Raw genomic sequence first — 18434 nt, forward strand, 5'->3', positions numbered from 1 at the left:
CCGATAACATCGGATCAAAACCGTCAAACTCAAGTTTACAACGATTACCTGTACCAGTATAGGACGGAACTCGCAGAACCTATGCCACGTGGAAAAAGGAGTTCAGCCATTGGATGAAGAAATACGGTCAGGATAAAGATGAACAATTGCAACGTTTTCGAAATGCAATGCCAAAAGGATCGTTCTGGACCGACCAAGTAAAAACTTGTAAAACCATTGACAGCGCGTGGATCATTTTGGATACAGAGTTCGCAGACAGACGAAAATTAATGGACGAACTGCACACCGAGATTAATAATCTTAAAGCAGTCAAACGAGATTCTAAGTCCCTAACGCATTTCGCTACGACAATAGCCTGTTATGTAAGTGACATGGAAGATAATATTGGGTGCCCTGTGCTGGAGTCAGTTGAAGCGCCGTTCCTCATGTCCCAGCTTCTGTCCAAACTCGATCCAAGTGACAATTCAGATTTTGGTAGAGAAATGAAAAGAGAAGGAAAAGAAGAAACCGTGAGCAATCTAATCACCTGGTTACATCAAGAAGCGAGTATTCGTTCCCGAGGGAAAGCGAACACCAACACAGTGGAAAGAAACGAAATTCGCCGAGACAAAAGTCCCAAAAAGACAGAAAATAACGCCGCTAACAGCGAGGATTCTGACGATGAAACATGTCCTCTTGGCTGTAAGACCAAACATCACCTGGCTGCATGTCCTAAGTTTCAGATTCTAACAGTCAATCAAAGGTGGGAGGTTGTAAAGCAACATTGGCGATGTCGCAAGTGTCTGAGAGCGCATCACACAAACGATTGCAAGAAACCAGACGGCTCAACCTGCGACAAATGCAGAAAAAACCATCACCGGTGCCTACATAATGAGAAGACTGGAGAAACTAACACAAGTTTGAATCCCAAAGCACCACCGTTTCAAAGTCAGTTCCAAGGGCCCACACCTACATCGAATGGTAACATCCAGGGGAATGCTGTGTACCAGAAAAGCAAGTTGAAACCTGTTACTGGACTTTGCCCTGTGCAAAAAGTTAAAGTCATGGACAAAAATGAAAACTTTGTCGAAGTTCTCGCCATGTTGGACTCCGGGTCTAACACAAGTCTACTCTCCAAAAGTGCAGCTGGTCGACTTGGCTTAAATGGAGCAGCAACACGTCTCACTATGAATCTGGCGGGTGGAAAGAAGAAAAGCGAACCTTCTGAGATAATCGATGTCACGGTTGCCTCGCCCTCTGACGAGGATATTACGAAGACCCTTCAAGTGTATACCGTAACTAGACCTTGCAGTAGTGCCAAAACAATTTCTAAGGAGTCAGTGAGACAATACAGCCATTTGAAGAACGTTTCCGATAAAATAAATCTCTCGGGTGGTGCCATAGATCTCCTTATTGGCACAGACTTCGTAGAGGCCTTCATTGATATTCACACAGTGTCCGGAGAACCTGGAGAGCCCATCGGGAAAAGAAACTGTTTTGGATGGTACGTTCTGGGACAGTTCGAGTCAAGCGGCTCCACTCTATCTGAAATTCAGTCAATAGAAGTAGGAACAGTGAGTGTCGAGGAAGATATCAAGAAACTTCTGCACCAAGACCTCCTTGGAGTCAAACCAACCAAACTCTGTACTTGCACTGAAAACGTGTTACGTGAGAGCAAGTTCGTGAAGTCCCTCGCAGCTTCAACTACCTTGGTCGACGGGAGAATACAAGTGAAGATGCCCTGGAAAGAAGGAGGGCCTCCAAAACGAAGCAACTACGACATCGCTCTGAAGAGGATGCTCTCCGCTGAAAGGGGGTTTATGAAAAAGGGTTGCTTCGAGGTCGTAAAAGAGGAAGTGCAAAAGTTGTTAGACCAGAACTTTATCACAATGATTCCACCTGAACAAATTGCTCATGATAAACCCGAATGGTACCTCCCATTGCAAGCAGTGTTTACGCCAGAAAGAACCACAAAAGTTCGACTAGTCTTTGATTCATCTTCAAAAGGTCATGATGGATTGTCCCTCAACGATTACCTTGAGAAAGGACCTAACTTCATCAATAGTCTTCTGGATGTACTGGCAGCATGGCGATGGGACGAAGTGGCGTTCACTGGTGACGTTCGTAAAATGTTCAACCAAATCCTGGTACATCCTGAGGATCAGGTGTACCACAGGTTTCTTTGGAGGAGCAACACACGTGACAAACCAACTGTTTACCAGTGGCTAAGACTGAACTTTGGTGATAAACCGGCCCCTGACGTCGCAACTAATGCTATCAACACGCTAGCCAAGCTTTCGAACGCAGAATTCCCGGAAGCTGCAGGAGAAATCCGACAGCATGTGTACGTGGATGACATCGGTGGCTCCAGAGAAACAGTAACCAAGGCAAAGCAGATTATCAGCCACATCGACGCTGTCCTCGCGAAAGGCAACTTCCAGATCAAAACTTGGCATTCCAATGAGGCAGAAATCGACCAATCCAACGGTGAACGGTTCACGGATCTTCTCGGCCTAAGCTGGGATAAACAGCTAGACACGTTCACCTTCAAAAAGAATGACCTCGGAGAACTGGATGTCCTGACAAAGAGGCGCTGTTTAGGTCTTGTTGGTCAGTTATGGGACCCCATCGGTCTTGTGCTGCCCGTTGCAATCAAGTTCAGAATTGACCTGCAAGGATTATGGAGTTCAGGTTACAGCTGGGACGACATCCTTCCCGAGAGTACTCAGCAAACATGGTTAGAGAATGTCCAGTCCATAAATGATCTCCTGTCATTTCAGTTTGACCGCAAGCTAAAACCAAACAACGCAGTGGGCGTGCCTCAAATTCACAGATTCTCCGATGGTGGTGAGCAGGCTTATGGTGCGGTCATCTTCCTGCGGTGGAAACTTGCTGGCGGAGACTATCGTAGTGTTCCAGTCACGATAAAGGCTTTCGTCGCACCTCTGAAGAAGAAGAGCATCCCGAGATTAGAACTGTTGGGCTGTTTAGCACTTGCACGCATGTACGTTACATGTGTAAAAGCATTGGAGTTCGCAAAAGCCCAGGACTGGGAAAGATTCTTCTGGATCGATTCATCAACCGTTTTGTCCTGGATCAGAACGCCACCACGGGAATTCAGGCCTTTCGTATCTGCCAGAGTGGCTGAAATTCAAGAGACGATTGGGGCAGACCAAATACGCTACATCAAGTCTAACAACAACCCCGCAGATGCTCTAACGCGAGGAATCCATCTTAATCATCTCACTTCACTTAAAAACTCCTTCTGGGTAAAGGCTTTCCTTGGGGGCACTCGCTGGCTGCGGGAAGGAACCGGAATCTATTACGGCTGCTGACTATCCTTGAGAGAATGACTAACAACAACAGGATTGGCTCCAACGTAGATTTATTCTGCAAGCTCTCCTACAATTTTGACCAGAACGGACCTGGCCAGGGCTGGTTCGACCCCCCCTCTTCTTTTCTCTCTTCTCTCTTCTCCTCCCTTTTTCTCTTTTTTTTTTTTTTTTCTTTTTTTTTTTTTTTGAAGCTTTACAAAACAGTTCTATTTAAACCTAACGTACATACTTAGGATCTAAAGAGTCATGTAATCTACTACACTATTGGCTAAGCAGGAATTTCGCCTTTTACAACATTAATTACTTTCAAAGAGTTCCGGTGGATAACAACTACGCAAAAGGACATGACAGGTGGCTGTTACATTTTAACACTAATAACAACTGTTTATGGGTGACTGAAGGAGAACTGGTAGCGTTTACGCTTTGCTGAACTGAGCTTTCTACGTTGAATATTATATTTTTTAAGCACAAGCATGAAAGAACTCGATAACTAAAAATTCTATCGTTACATAAGTATTCTCTCAAGTTGAAGATCACCCATAAGGTAACTCCTGAGTACCGCCGTGCCTTTGTCAACTCTTTTTTCCTTGTAAGCTGCGATTAGAACATACTCATGAAAAGCGGAAATTGTCACGGTCATATATTTTCTACCTGATCATTGTGCAACTGATTTCCGGGTGAATGTAAACCGTTTTCTGAGATATGCAATACTCGATGCTGGCACTTTAGTTGTATCTGGCCTATTATTCGTTTTCTTTTTTTCTGGAGAGTTGACGCTTCTCTCGGGAGCGATCTGTATATTTTATTTTAATATATGAAAAGATAGAAAACAATTTTTTTAGCCACGGTCAATTGATGAAAATGAAGCTATCATGGGATTAAAAATTTCTTATTTGAGGTGAGGTAGGGTGGGGTTCCTTTCTCATGTCAATAATAGATGTCAACAGGAGCTTAATGGCTTCTGGTGTTAAGTATATTTTCCTGATATGCTAAATCTGATGACGCAAACAAGCGGAAAACAGTTGAACGAAACATTTCATGCAGTTGTGATTGTGAGGAATGAAATCTAACTTGCGATTGAGTTAAAATCAAAGTTCTGAAGCGCACATTCTACGAAATGTTTTATATCGTTGGCAAAAATGTCTGCTTAGAAATCTTATAATTGCAACATATTAAATTACTGCCAATATAGCAAGATGCACCACTACACTAAGGCATAGAAATGACGTTTACAGCTCTTCTCCTTTTATTTGCATGTTCAAACTACTTTGTAAGTGCAAGTTATTTCATGTGGGAAGTATTTGGTGATTGGTCAGATTATGAAATGTACCTCGGCAGCTGATCCAGGGAGGGGATTCAAGGGGTTTAGAACACCCCCACCCTCCCCCTATCCCTAAAACTGTTGGTATATTTATATCTACCACTTGTCTGAAAACAAATGATTCTTCCATCGATAAGATGAATCACCGTAAATGGTTTGTACCCGGGGGTAACATGTCATAGTGTAGTCTGATCGTCCGGGTGAGTGTAGTTCTGAGAAGAACTGTTGTCGGTAGTAGTGACTAACGTTTCGATAATTTGAGGTATCTAACATTTTATATCATCTGCTTAGTTATTTGAAGGAAAGAGATGTTTCCTATTTCTTTTCCATTATCTACAATGAAAAATAAACGGAAATATGTGCCTCCTACATGGAAGACCCAGAGAAGACCTAGAGACGACACAATAATCCAAAAATGAAGTTAATTTCAAATAAAGGTGATGGTGGCCTACAGAAGTTTAGTTCCTTCCTCACTTAAAGGTGATAAATGTGCTATTTCCAGTCAGTTGGCCAACTCACACTATATTACTTTTGTTAGGGGCTGATGTTAAATTACAATCTAAGTACGTAGACGTGACTGGAAAAAGGGTTGGAAGAGCCAGCATATTTCTTTGTTAAAGGTTATTATAAGGTGTTCTTAACCTGACCGTGCGAAATGTGCAATAGTTTATTCTGTCATAGTGAAAAGACGAAAGACTAATCTCGATTAGGGAGCTTCCAACCTAAACTTCAGCATCGTTATTCCTTGTTTCCATTTCTTTGATGATTGTTCTGGCTTTTCAAGCCTCTCTCCTTTGATTATATGATGATATACGAGGCAGAGCATATTGTCAAGCTGATTTCAGATCGTTGCATGATACATAAGCCGGGTTGTTGAAAGTTAAGTCCGCGTTGATCTTTTGTCCAATTTGTGAAGCTTCTCGTCCTTCATTGGCGTCAGAATTGTTACATCTCCGTCTAATACAACAGAAGACCACAATAACCACTACAATGAGTACGATCCCTGCTATGGCAGAAGCGAGGACATACCACAGTTTCCAGCTCCTCTTCGTACCTGAAGAGCAGAACAACTAAATTCAAAGATAATACTGGTAAAAAATTATTTGATTTTTTAAATAAAATTAAAACTGATGCTTTCATGCTTTCTTCCTGAGCCTTTCGGCATTTGCAGTATTCATAGCGTTCTGTTCTCCCGACTGATTTACACCAGTTAGAGCTCACCTGATGGTTCGCAGCTTGGTCTAGAGCCATTCCACTGTCCTTGATAACAACGAATAACTGAAGGGCCTGTGAGACTGAAACCTGTGTCACAATGGAACTTGAATAGCATGGCTCCATCTTTAGAATCCTTTCTTTGCATTAAACCATTGCGAAGTACGTTCTCCATTGGTATACAGCCTGCAAGAATTTAATATCTGTTAGCTACTTATTCAGTATCAAGACAAACTTCAGGAAAAATCCGCAGCCACGAAAGTCTGGATGATCATGTCTTTTTTCCACGCACTTTTAAACTGCGGCAATAATTATCTGGTGCACAATTATCCTTCATGCATTAAACCTCACGCGGAGAAGAATTAGTCAGTTTTCTCAGTATTCACATCTCTCGCTGCTAACGTTTGGATCTCACGTTTTCGCTGGTCACTGATCACAGGTCACCAATATAACCAGCCCAAGGTTATTTGTGCACGACAAAGAGCCGGTTCACAACAAGTCCCTAACAATATTACCACCAGAACAGTTCCAGTATTTTGTAGATCATCACTGAAACTCAATCATTCGGTAATATACTGGTTTGAAAATTGAATGTAAAGGTCAACAAAGTTACCAATTATGAAGTTGACATTTTAAAACATGTAACAGTATCATAAGCGATTTGGAAATACTGTGTTGCAAAACGCAGCGTTTTAAAATCTTCGGCAAGGGATTATGCATCTCCTCTTTTTTCAGCAATGCTTTTCATCGATCATGTCTCATAATATCTACACTTGACAAAAGAGCCACTAACCTGGGGTCTCTATCTCATTTACGACAGCAACAAACGACTCCAAGGCCTTCTTAGAATTCATCCCAATGCTGATCTTTCCAGTGGTGTAAATATCAAACAGGCATTGCTTGTTATTACCGCACACATTTCGAGCCTTCTGACCGAAGATTAAGTCATCAAAAATCAATTCCTGATCGAAAAATACCGGTATGTACTCCACATCGACATAAGTGTTATGATTTTCGCCATAATCGTATGTGAATAATGAGTCCTCTTCAGTTACAGCCCCTGTGAGGATGACATTACGGTAAGGTAACAATTTTCTAGGGTCAAGTCCTAACTGACGGCTAAGCTGAGTACATTTATGTACCTTAGTCACGTTCGTAAGAAGTATATTTGAAACACCAAAGGGTTGAAAAGGTTAACAAATATCTCAAGAGTAGTTTAAAGCGTTTTAACCTCAATCCTGTGCTTAAAAACCATTTGAGGCCAGGAAAATGCAACTTATCATCAAACTGAAGGCATGACTTTTCCTTCAAGAAATCTTGGATTTTTACAGGCTAGAAAGCAACCATCAGAGCTGCCAAAAGCATGCCAAACAGTGTTAGATGAATACTTCCTCCTAAAGAGTAACATCATGTCACCCTGAGTTCTACAGGAGGTACTTAATTAACTTTCTGGTTGTATATCTAAGTGACCAAGGGTTACTATAAACATTGAGTGCATAGTCTCAAGTGTATACGTAGTAGCTTACACTTTTGTCCAAATTCGTAATGAATTCGTGATTGGTTTGAATTAGTGTCAAGGAAGGTTCCGTTAGGAAGCAGGTATTCTTTTACTTGGTCCCCGTCCCAGAATCCCAGAAGGCCACTTGTGTTTCCTTAACAGACATAGTAAGGAGAGAAAAGCGAAATAAATAGACATATTAACACATGAGTTAATTTCAAAGAATTAAAAACTGTCGCATCGTACTTGTTATTTAAAACTGAGGATTGCCTTTTAATTGGCGTTGAATAATCAAACAGTAATTCTTCCTTCCAATTTGCTGCAGTTTGCCGGCGTTACCTGTCAGTTGCCGCTTGATTGCTTTACTAAAGATACTTCTCATAAAGAAGGCTATCCAGCTTATCAAGAAAAGCCAGCATCATTCAGATAGCGCTGAATTTAATTTCATCATTATTTGTTATAACAAAGAGAAACAGCCTCGACCTGTTGTGATCATAAATTCCAGGATGTCACTTTAGACGAATGTTTAGGATGGGGCATACCTTTATACATCTGTGGCACCAGTAGCATCATTTGTAAAAGTTCATCGGCCTTCTCGATTGTAACTGATATCCCAGAATTGAATATGGTGGAATATTTATAGGAGTTGTTGTATTTTAAAACTGTGACGCCATTAAAATCCATTAGCAGTCGCTCATCAAATTCCATCAAAGCTCCATTCACCAGAACGTCAACTTCATTGCGGCCGTTGATGTGAACCTGATCAGAGAGAATTCAGTTCAAGTTGCCGATAGATATTTCTATTTAGAGTCTGCTTAGCTAGAGTGCAGACGATGGGGTCTTTAGGACCAACACAGCACTTCGACTACTCTTTTTCCTTTAAGGGCAAAACATTTTCTTCAGAAAGTAACGGCCACGCGTTTTCCTCTCTGTTCAATAACAACTGAGAGCAAAACTGTTAAGGCGAAAAATAAACTGCTGCATTTTATAATCATTGGTTAATGAACATTCTTCTCTCTCTTTTAATCTTTTTAAACTGCGCACAGCGAAAGCTTAAACCGCGGTCACAAGTATTTTCTGAATAATTGACAGCCCCCTTTTTTTCTATAGAAAAGTCGAAGGTTAGCTTCTGTTTGGTCAGTGTTTACCTGAACAATATCCGAGCCATTTTCCTTCATCGCAAACGCCTTATAAACTGTACCAAGAGTCTTTCTGCCGTAGCTATTGATCAAAGGCTGCATTCTTCCCTGTAGCTTGAACCCAGAAGGTGCTACCTGGAGAATTTGATACTCGCCATAACCATTAAAGGTGTATTCAACTCCATCCAAAGTAACCATGTGAGGTTCGCCGACTCCAGTGGCTACAGAAAAAAACAGTTAAAAATAATTTTTTTGAATTTTACCTCTAAGTTCAATCTAATACTTAACCACAACTAGATGAAATTTGCGGCGAACGTTTCGGCAACATTATCATCATAACATTATACAAAACATCAAAAACAAAAATGTGCGGAAAAAAAGACTTGAAAACGGCAAGTAAGTAAAAGGAAAAAAATGGCGGGGGAATCGAATGTGATGAAAATAGTTGAAATCCGCTCATCAATTCCATATTCCTGACCTCTTAACAAATTTCCAAGACAAAACTTCTCAAGAATCCTAACAATCAGGCCATTTTAACAGACAGTTGACCATAATAAAGCCCTTCATAGAGGTTCACAGCTCTTTCGGTTTAGGAATTACAAACATGAGTTAAATTTATCCCAATAGCTGTCGCAGCAGTACATTTCGAAGTATAATTGACTAGCGGGCTTAGTATTTATCTTAGTTTTCGAAGTCTCCTTTCAATATATCTGTCAAGAAGACGCGCCATTAACTCACTTTGCATGGATAAAATAAAAAGCAGTTTTGCTCACAAGGAGACCCATTTGAAACAAAGGATAGTCATAAAGTTACTGATATTCAACCTGGCCGTGGAGGCTCGTAATTCATGCCGTTATCTGATGGTCTCTTCTCAAAGTACTTTCCACAGTTCTCAGACAATACACAGCAGTCTGAATAAGGCATCAAGTCGTGGAAGAAATGAGAGAAAAATGGCACTCCAGCACTAATATGAACCCGATTCAGGGATCCCCCATTTTTTGGACCAATCATCAAGTTTCCTTGTTCATTATAGCAACACTGCTGTCCAGCACCTTGTTCACTGCAAATTGAATGAAGTTGGATGTTCTGTCTCAATCAATGGCATTTGCATACCCAGAGAGAAAAACGTAAGTTCTTCCAACAGGAGATGGAAACCGTATTTCGCCCTGGTACCTAATTAGTTAAAGGAGACGCTCAGCCATTTCGCTAAGTTAGCTTAAAGTAAAACCTTTGAATATTACTTATGGAATCATCTGAAGAACGCCGTTCCGATCATATGAAGCTAGAGTGGGCTTTAGTTGACAAACACTATGAGGGATATCTTCGTGAAAAAGCCGAACGCGACGGCGAGAACAAGGCGTGAAAAAGCTTTACGGCCCCGTGAGATGCCACAAGAATGGAGGAAGGAGAAGGAACGGCGATCATATGGAAACATGCTTGTTGACCGAGGTGGGTTGGGAAGGACGAGAAAATCTTTTTTTCTTTTTCTTAAATTCCGTCCGACCCTCCCACCTGGGCAATAAGTAAGCAATAAGCATACGTGCTTGATTATAATAGACTAAACTGATTTTTTTTACTACTGAGTAGGCGACTCAGTCTGCTGACGTACACTCATTTCTGTAAGTTAAGCATGTTTTCAATTTCTTGTGTATCAAATATACATATTCACCTTGGATTGTTTGTGCTAAAGCAATGCGTAGCCTTCTTACGGTATAAAGCGCAGTGTTGCTCAGCATCTTGATGACAGTATTCGTCTAACATAAATCGACCGCGGTCCGCCATTGCTTGAAGAAACGTTTGCGGGCAGGAAAGGAGGGAGATGTCATCTGTGAACAAGGAATACCATCAATTAGGTGTGCCTAAAAACATTGTTATGAAAGACCTCTCCTCTAGGACCATCCTGTTGTGCTGTTGTCTCATTTATTTTAGAGTTTTTGTTGATATTTTCATAGCGTTGTAATCTCGGCTAATTGAGATTTGTGTTTGCCGTTACTAGTAGCCCTCAACTAAATGTTATCTGCCTAGCTTCTCAGGATCTCGTTTCAATAAAAAATGGGCTATTTTGTGATTCACCTGTATATGTCTTTGGATCAGGCTGCCTGTTATACCAGTGCACACATCTCTGCTTAGCAATCCCGTAGTTTAACCAATGGAATGGATCGCTCCAGATCCACTCGGCAGGGGAATTGCCGAAGTTGCCAGCAATCCTTTTTACTAGAACCAGTGTGACAAAGCGATCATCCCCAGCTTTTGCTCTAAAGGTTTGTGAACGCAAAAAAATTTTAAAAAGGTTTTCATTGAGAAGGCTTGTGTACTTTCGACTAACAGTGTACTTTTCTGCCGTTGTGATTTGAAGAGAAAAGTTTCGCTAGCTTCGATAACAAAATATTCGATAACGCAGCAAACAATTAATTTTACATAATCATTTCTCGACCAACTAGATACTTCCCGAGACTTATTGTAGGAAAAATTTAAGCTTTTCCATCGTTGACGATTTAGCGTAAGCTTGGAATTTCATGAGGAGGTTCTTCATGATTCATCGTCATTTCGATGAGTTTGAAGTTGCTGCAGACTGAGTTTATTTTGGGCATGATTGAAAATGAAAGCAATGATGGCTTCTTACCCTTGACCTACTCCTTTTGGCACAACGAACTGACTGGTTCCGTCATTTTCCTGACCTGCCACTACATTGAATGTGCTATGAAAAACCACCTGTCCGTCGCCCTTCATGGAAAAACGAGCCAGTTGAACTGTTACTCTCTGATTCTCGCCTCCGAGGTACGCTGGATCCCATGTAATCCGGACTTGACTCTGTTCAGACCACTTCTTTTCCATATGCCGTACGACAGCTGGCTTCAATTTGACAATGTTAACTGGCAAGGAGAAAAAATCAATAAAAACCGATTTACATATACCTGAATAAGAGCAAATGTTAGGTAAGGATTCGTCCCGACTTAAAAACTCTGATGCACCATCAATAAAAAACTACATACATATACCTGAATCAGATGAATTGTTAGCTATAGACACGTCACTACTCAAAATTCTGAATCACCTGAGCTCCTAACCAATGGAGGTGGGATTGTCATGCTCCAAGATTGACACGCCCGTAAGGTTTTAGAGACCCTCTAAGGGGTGCAGTTGGAGATATGGTAATTCTAAAGTTTATGAAATGTAGCCATTTTCAGATATACTAAAGAAACAGTTTTAAGCATAAGCTTAACCAAAAATCTCCCAAGACTTACCTTTTTTTACACAAATGAGACAGTTTTGTACGGCATATTCCACTTAAAAACCTAGCCTCTTGAATCGAGTTTTTCGAAGAAACTTACTCACAGGCAACACCCGGGTCAACGAATAGACTGAGGGCCTTAGCAAAATAGTCTTTTATGCAGTGTAAAAGACTAGGCTTTACCACAACTTTCCAAAGTCTAATCTTACCAATGGTGATGATGCCTTGGTAGTCGAAACTCCTTCCTCCATCTATTGACATTTTCATTGTCAACCTGCCAGTCAAATAAAGCATTGGCACAGTGCAAGATGCCTGAATGGGACTTATATAACTTCCGTTGGTTGCTTTGTCGCCAAAAAATTTACATATGATGTCATCTGATGACTTGAAGCAAGGTCCAGACACGAAAAGGTTGTCACCTCCAAGCATGATTGCGTAGCCCGGTGAAATAACAATTGATCCTTAAAAAGATTTTAAAAAAATAAATAAAAAAACAAGAATCTACATTGCGCATCTTTATCATTACAGTTATTGTCATCGTCTTTGTCACCGTTTTCGTCGTCTTCTTCATTATCGTGATCTTCGTCGTCGTCGTCGTCATCTCATCATCATGCCATAAAAAAACTATCAGAAAAACAATGCAGCTACTCATGACTCACAATCGAGGAACATCAAAACAACTCTTAAGTGCTGTTTTTAGTCGAGAACATACTGTAGCGCTAAAAATACAATCGTGAGGTTCAGTTCTACGCTAGCGCCAACAAAAGTTTGACGTAAAACGCCTTCGTTTGTATGAACCAGTTGCGCAGTATAAACAAACACCAAACTAATTTTTAAATGAATAAAGTGGTTAAGTTTCTAAAGAAACTGTGTGTTGCGTCGGTGGGGGAGTGCACCAAGATAATTTGCGTAATCTACTGACTTGATAATGTAAATTGGCCACCGTAAAGAGTTTCAAAGCTGGCGTTTCGAGCGTTAGGACTTCGTCATTCGCTCTGACAATTCAGTTGATAAAACTATATTATTCCATTTTTAAAATTAGTACCCTTCACTCGGTGAATCTTATGTCACTTACAGGAAAAAAGGCCTACAACTCTGACCTTTCGTGTTGCAACCACCTTCCTTAATCGTCGCAATATCAATACGGAATATCCATCGACCGGGCCTTTCCACATTGGACGTTTTAAAAAGATTGATAACGTCATGAGTGCCAGACCCTGGGATAGTGTAAAAGCGTTTGCCGTCACCAGCATTGAAACCTGCCTGTTAGCGAAAAATGAAGCAACCGTTGAAAAGAATCAAAATCCACTATTCGTAGAAATGGAAGGTGGTAATTGGAGGGATCTTCACTTTATGACAGCATGGTATTATATTTTATGTGCTGCCACCTCTGTTTACCCCCAGTGAAATACACTCCTGATGCGAAGAGATTACTTATGGCGCACACATCGGCAAATGCAACCAATTATCTTCTTTTCCTGAAGCCGGCATAAAATGGCCATGTTTATGTGTGTCTTAAGGATGACACGCTACTAAAGCTGCTCAGAGTTTCATCACCACGGTAGGGGTGTAGCAACTCAGGAATAAGTGGACACAAATCATTTAATACCTTAGGAGAGCTCTAACCCCATCTAGCCCCATTTCTTCATGATTAATACAGCGGAATGGGGAACTAAGACCAATTATAACAAGTGACCAACTCAAAATCAGAGATTTTAAGACGCCTAATCATGAAATTTTCCTGGTACTAAATATTTCCTTTTTGAATAAAATTGTCATTCTTAAGTCTCGGTTGGCTTTGAAGGTTAGTTAAGTTGCCAAGATTTTGAAGGCAAACTGATTAAATCGGGCGTTACTTAGTAACCTTTTTTAGTTAGCAGAAGACACTACCATCTTACTTGTGCCTGGGTACCGCCAAGTCCACTGTGGTCTCCTGAACTTGCTGTGCCAGTAGTCCAAGTGATTTTATTATAATTGTAAATTACAAAAGAGTGCCGTCCGTTTGTTATCAAAATCGCCTGGAAAGTGTTTCTCTAAAGGAAAATTGAAAATGGTAGGTTGGCGCATTAAATATTTACAATGTTTTTTTTCTCAATCATTGCTCATTTTTGTAGTTTGGGATGGGTACCCAAACCGCTACGATGAACCCTCGACCTTCCTAAAGCGTCAAACAGGGGCATTGAATGTTGACGAGTCGACACGATTCGTACGGGTCGACTCGACTCGTCATTAGCAAAGTCAATCCGTTTCACCTGAAGTCGATTCACAAAGGATTTGTCTTGCGATCACCTCGTTTCTGTGTGTTTGTTTTGAAAACGACAACTTTGGAGACCTGAAAGCAACATGGCTTGCTTCTACGAAGATCGTGTTTGTTTATTTCGTCTTTCACAGTCCTTCATTTTGTGGGAAAGAACTTTTAAAACTTGTTTGGTTTATATCGGTTGCCAAGAAGTATGTCTGTTGAGATAAAGAGGAATTTGTCGGTGGGAAGCGGAATAGGCTGGATGGCGACGACACTTTTCTCCGTGAAACAGAGAGTTTGTGCTATTTGCGGAATATTTTCTTAGTGTCTTGCAAATCGACTTCCGGCATGACGGGTCGACATCAACTGTGACAAGTCGTTCGATTCGAGTCGAATCGAGTCGATTTGACAACATCTTCAACCCCATTTATTAGCTACTTGCGGAATATTTTCTAAGTGCCTTGCAAATCGACTTCTGGTATGACGAGTCGACTTAACTGAGAGGAATCGTTCGATTCGACAACATTTTCAACAGCCTTTGACAGTTACTTGCGAGATATTTTTATAAGTGTCTTGCAGATTGACTTCCGGTGTGCGTTTCCATCTAATGAGAGATTTCCGGTATAACGAGACGCATTAACCGCGTATCGACTTCCGGTAAAACGATTCAAAAACTGCCTTTAGACGAATCGTAGCGGTTTAATTGGGTGTATTAGACTGCCCTCGGGGTGGGGGGAGTACAACCTTTAATGAATGGCCCTACGGCAGACGGAGATTTTTGTTTGCCCTCGACAGTCAAAGTTCCTACAATGCTTCGAGGAGCATTGGTTTTCCTGGAGTTTGTTTGTTTGAGACGCAGTGGCCTGATGATTGACGTGCAGGAGTAGCACAAGAGATCGAGATAGATCATAGAGTCGATCCCTAGCTGAGACAGTGTAGATAAAACAATATTTTCATACTGACAGTACTAACAAACTTTAGGAGAACCCTAACGAGGGTCTGGAGTAGATGCCTACAATAAATCAGTATTCCATCTACAGGGAAGTTGTCGTGCTTCTCTTGGATATCCATGTACTGGGGCACACATTAGCATTGCTATAGATATTACGGTTTTTCTCTTTTGATCCTGGTATCATTTTCCTTACAAGACAATGGTTTTTAGTGCAATTGCTGCGGTGAATAATTGTTAAATTAAGCCTTACCTTGTGTGTGAAATTCCTAGCACCATAGAAGGCCACTTCATACCACGTCGCCACGAATAGCCAAGTGGCTTTGAATTTTTTGTGATCTACAAAGGTGGCTGAAACATCATTAGTAGCTCGTTTAAGCAGTTGCGAATCTGTGGTCTCTCGGTAGAACACTTGTCCTCCATTACGTGTATCAACGTCAGCCCAAAATGGCGCCACGAGTCGACGACTATCTCCCAGAGGAAATGGATCCGGGGTATACTGTGAAACTTGGACCAGGAAAGAAATCACCCCGTTGGTGTTGACCTGAAATGATAAATTAAACCCGTAATCTACGGCCAAACTAATGGCATCGTCAACTTTTCTTTGATACCGCTTTGGTGGCCAGCAGCGGAACAGGACAACTGTAAAGACAGCATTATAGCAAAAGATAAAGGATGACAGCGAGCCCAACTGTAGTTCGTCTAGTCAAAAACTCGAGATGTTAAGAAACTGCTTTAGAGATTTGTATAACTCTGAAACCCGTCCTTCAATAGTATTAATTTTTGGATAAATAATTCTTTAAAAATTAAAGTCAAGCCTTAAACTTAGGGTTCCCTGATGACGCCTTGGACAGGAGGAAGCTTGGGAGATTAGTTGATCAAACGAAATAAAAGAAAAAATTAAACGCGGATTGTTGTTTCTGACGTCCTCGTTCAAAAGATTATGAAGGGTTACTTTTAAAGCGGAACAGAAACTAACCTTCCAGTCTTCTGCTGAAAAAATTTCAAATTCACTAAGTTGATGAATTTTTTAGCGTATTGGAGGACAATCTTAAAGGGTTGGATTACTCTTTGAAATGTCAAGACGCTGTCAGCTATATGTCTTAATTGATACTCCTTGCAGTGGGACAAGGAGCAAACACAAGTTATAGGGTTTCTGGAGCACATATATGTCTCTTAAAGTTTATATGATCATGTCATATGATAGCTTATTTTTTGCTTATGTCATCGCTTTGAAGGTTCATGCCTTAAAAATAAAGGTAACGGTTGATTTGGAAAAGAGGCTATGCAACGTAATCATGTTAATTCTGTTTCATAAGTTATTCAAAAATTTCCGGTCTGGTGATATCTGTCTAATCATTTTTCTATTCTTAGTATTTCCGCATTTGAATCTTTTACGAAGTAGACCAACGTTGTTACCATATTCCCACCAATAACGTTGCTCTGTTTTCTGCCTATCAACAGACACAAAACTCAGAATTTCTCCATTCGCTCTGACGAGGGGCTGACGCTAGAAACTTCAGCTTTTAAACTCTTTACGACGGCCAATTTACGCTATAAACTCCGTTGACAGTACCGAATTACCCCGTTATACTCTCCCACCGACACAGCACCACAGTTTCTTAAGAAACTTATCCCCTTTATTCAACGTTGTTATAGTTTTATTGTTGTTTAACAATGTTGCATTGCGAATTACGAATCTTTGAACACAGGATGAATTAAACGTCATCACAACGCCGTTTAAAAAAAACACGCAATTATCTTCTTCCTTAATGAACTAACGGCGTCCTACCGAGTCGGCTAACTGAATCCACTTCGATATTTTCGCGACTACTTACACCAAGACTAGCTATGAGGCTTCAAGACAATCTGTCTGGACGCCATTTATAGTAATACACTTGACTCTGATATTGACTTCCGCTCAGGTTGTCGAAACGTCAGTCACCATTACCGACAACAGTCCTTCTCAGGACTACACTCACCCGGACGATCAAACTTCACTATTACATTTATAATAATGTTCGTAATGTGAAATGCCCCGTTGTTAATGTGCTTGTATCACAAAGGGACATATTCAGTTTTTTGCGATAAAAAAACAATGAGCATACTTACAAACAGCGAATTGTGATTCCTATCGTAGAAAGGAAACAAAATTGATATCGATATCGTCCCAGAGCTTCCGTCATCATTTGTCGGAACAAGCTGGTCTCCCTCGCTCACTCCAAAAGGATAGAAATTTGGAAGCACAATAGCATTCGATAAAAGAATGATATGGCAAGGTAAAAGCACGAGAATTTTTCCAACTTCCTTAGTCTTCATTCTCCCTGCCGATCAAGGAATGAATCATGGTAGAGGGGCATTTTGTTGCGCATGTCTGTCCTGTAAACTTTAGTTTGATGCGAGAAACCGCTGGCATGCACCTGCGTCGGTAATCGCGAAAGAAAAGAAGCAGGAAAATACGTCGGAAAGCAACAATGGATCGAGTATTTGAGACAACTTTTCTTGTCATTTTTCGCGCTATAACTCAGATGGAAGCGGCAAAGTCTTAAAATTGTTGCGTGGTGTGTGGAAGGAAGTTATTTTCAAAAAAGCAAAAGATTGTACAAACGACTTCATACTGCCATACTTTTGCAACTAAATCGCTCCAGGAAGCGTTCTGAAAGGCGAAACAATAGAAAATTATGGTCGAAGACATGGATTTATTGAAACACAGTCCTTCTTGAGACGATTACTGTACTCGCTCGACGTTACATCAAATAAGCATGGCTTTTCTAACCAAATTGTGATCAAATTGATTTCTTTTTCATCTGTTCAACTACTTTAACAATGCAAGTTATTTCATGTGGAAAGTATTTGGTCACAAAAGCGGTAATTGGTCAGATTATGAAAATGTACTTCGGTGGCGGATCCAGGGAGAGGGTTGAAGGGGTCTGGAACACCCCCACGCTCCCCTCCTCTCCAGAGCTGTTGGTATATTTATATCTACCACTCGTCTGAAACCAAATGATTCTCCATCAACAGGAAGGAATACTGCTACACAGCTTGAAGTACAGCAAATTATTTGAACCCTTGGGGTTCAAAATTACATTACTTTAAATATAAAAGTGTAGTTTGATCGTCCGGATGAGTGTAGTTCTGAGAACAACTGTGTTCGGTAATATAAAAGTGTAGTTTGATCGTCCGGATGAGTGTAGTTCTGAGAAGAACTGTGTTCGGTAATAGTGACTGACGTTTCGACAACTTGAAGTATCTAATTAAAATTTTATTATCATGAAAAATTTTGATATATTTCAGTGTAAAAAAGATATGTTTATTCTGCATCAAAGTTGGACCCTCCCCCTCCCATCAAAAGAGAAAAGAAAAAGCAAACCAGGAGAATTGAGTTGTAATCAAAATGTGACTAGTTCCTCCTACATAACCTGGGAGGCAATTAAGCATTAAAACGGCCAGGAAATAAGGGATTCATATGTGAATTTCAAAAACATGAAAGTTTTAAAATGCTACTACCGTTACCATATTACTTCCAC

The 18434-nt window shown here is 40.7% G+C and overlaps 2 protein-coding genes across 2 annotated transcripts; one reads left to right on the plus strand and one right to left on the minus strand.

Moving 5' to 3' along the window:
- Positions 1–113: 113 nt before the first annotated feature.
- On the plus strand, positions 114–3314 carry LOC136279017 (uncharacterized). The gene has a single exon (XM_066162356.1). It carries the CDS (start codon positions 114–116, stop codon positions 3312–3314), a length of 3201 nt encoding a protein of 1066 aa, XP_066018453.1.
- A 1216-nt stretch (positions 3315–4530) lies between these two features.
- Positions 4531–17261, minus strand: LOC131771553 (sushi domain-containing protein 2). Its single transcript, XM_066167103.1, has 15 exons — positions 17020–17261; positions 15161–15451; positions 13615–13749; positions 12817–12979; positions 11926–12177; positions 11108–11357; positions 10558–10739; positions 10154–10310; positions 9309–9544; positions 8494–8705; positions 7888–8104; positions 7374–7499; positions 6641–6907; positions 5857–6033; positions 4531–5689 (listed from the first exon to the last, which is right to left on the minus strand). Exons 1-15 carry the CDS (start codon positions 17224–17226, stop codon positions 5466–5468), a joined length of 3096 nt encoding a protein of 1031 aa, XP_066023200.1. The 5' UTR covers positions 17227–17261; the 3' UTR covers positions 4531–5465.
- Between the last annotated feature and the right edge of the window lie 1173 nt (positions 17262–18434).

This window comes from Pocillopora verrucosa, chromosome 1, assembly GCF_036669915.1.
Source record: "Pocillopora verrucosa isolate sample1 chromosome 1, ASM3666991v2, whole genome shotgun sequence".
NCBI lineage: Eukaryota > Metazoa > Cnidaria > Anthozoa > Scleractinia > Pocilloporidae > Pocillopora > Pocillopora verrucosa.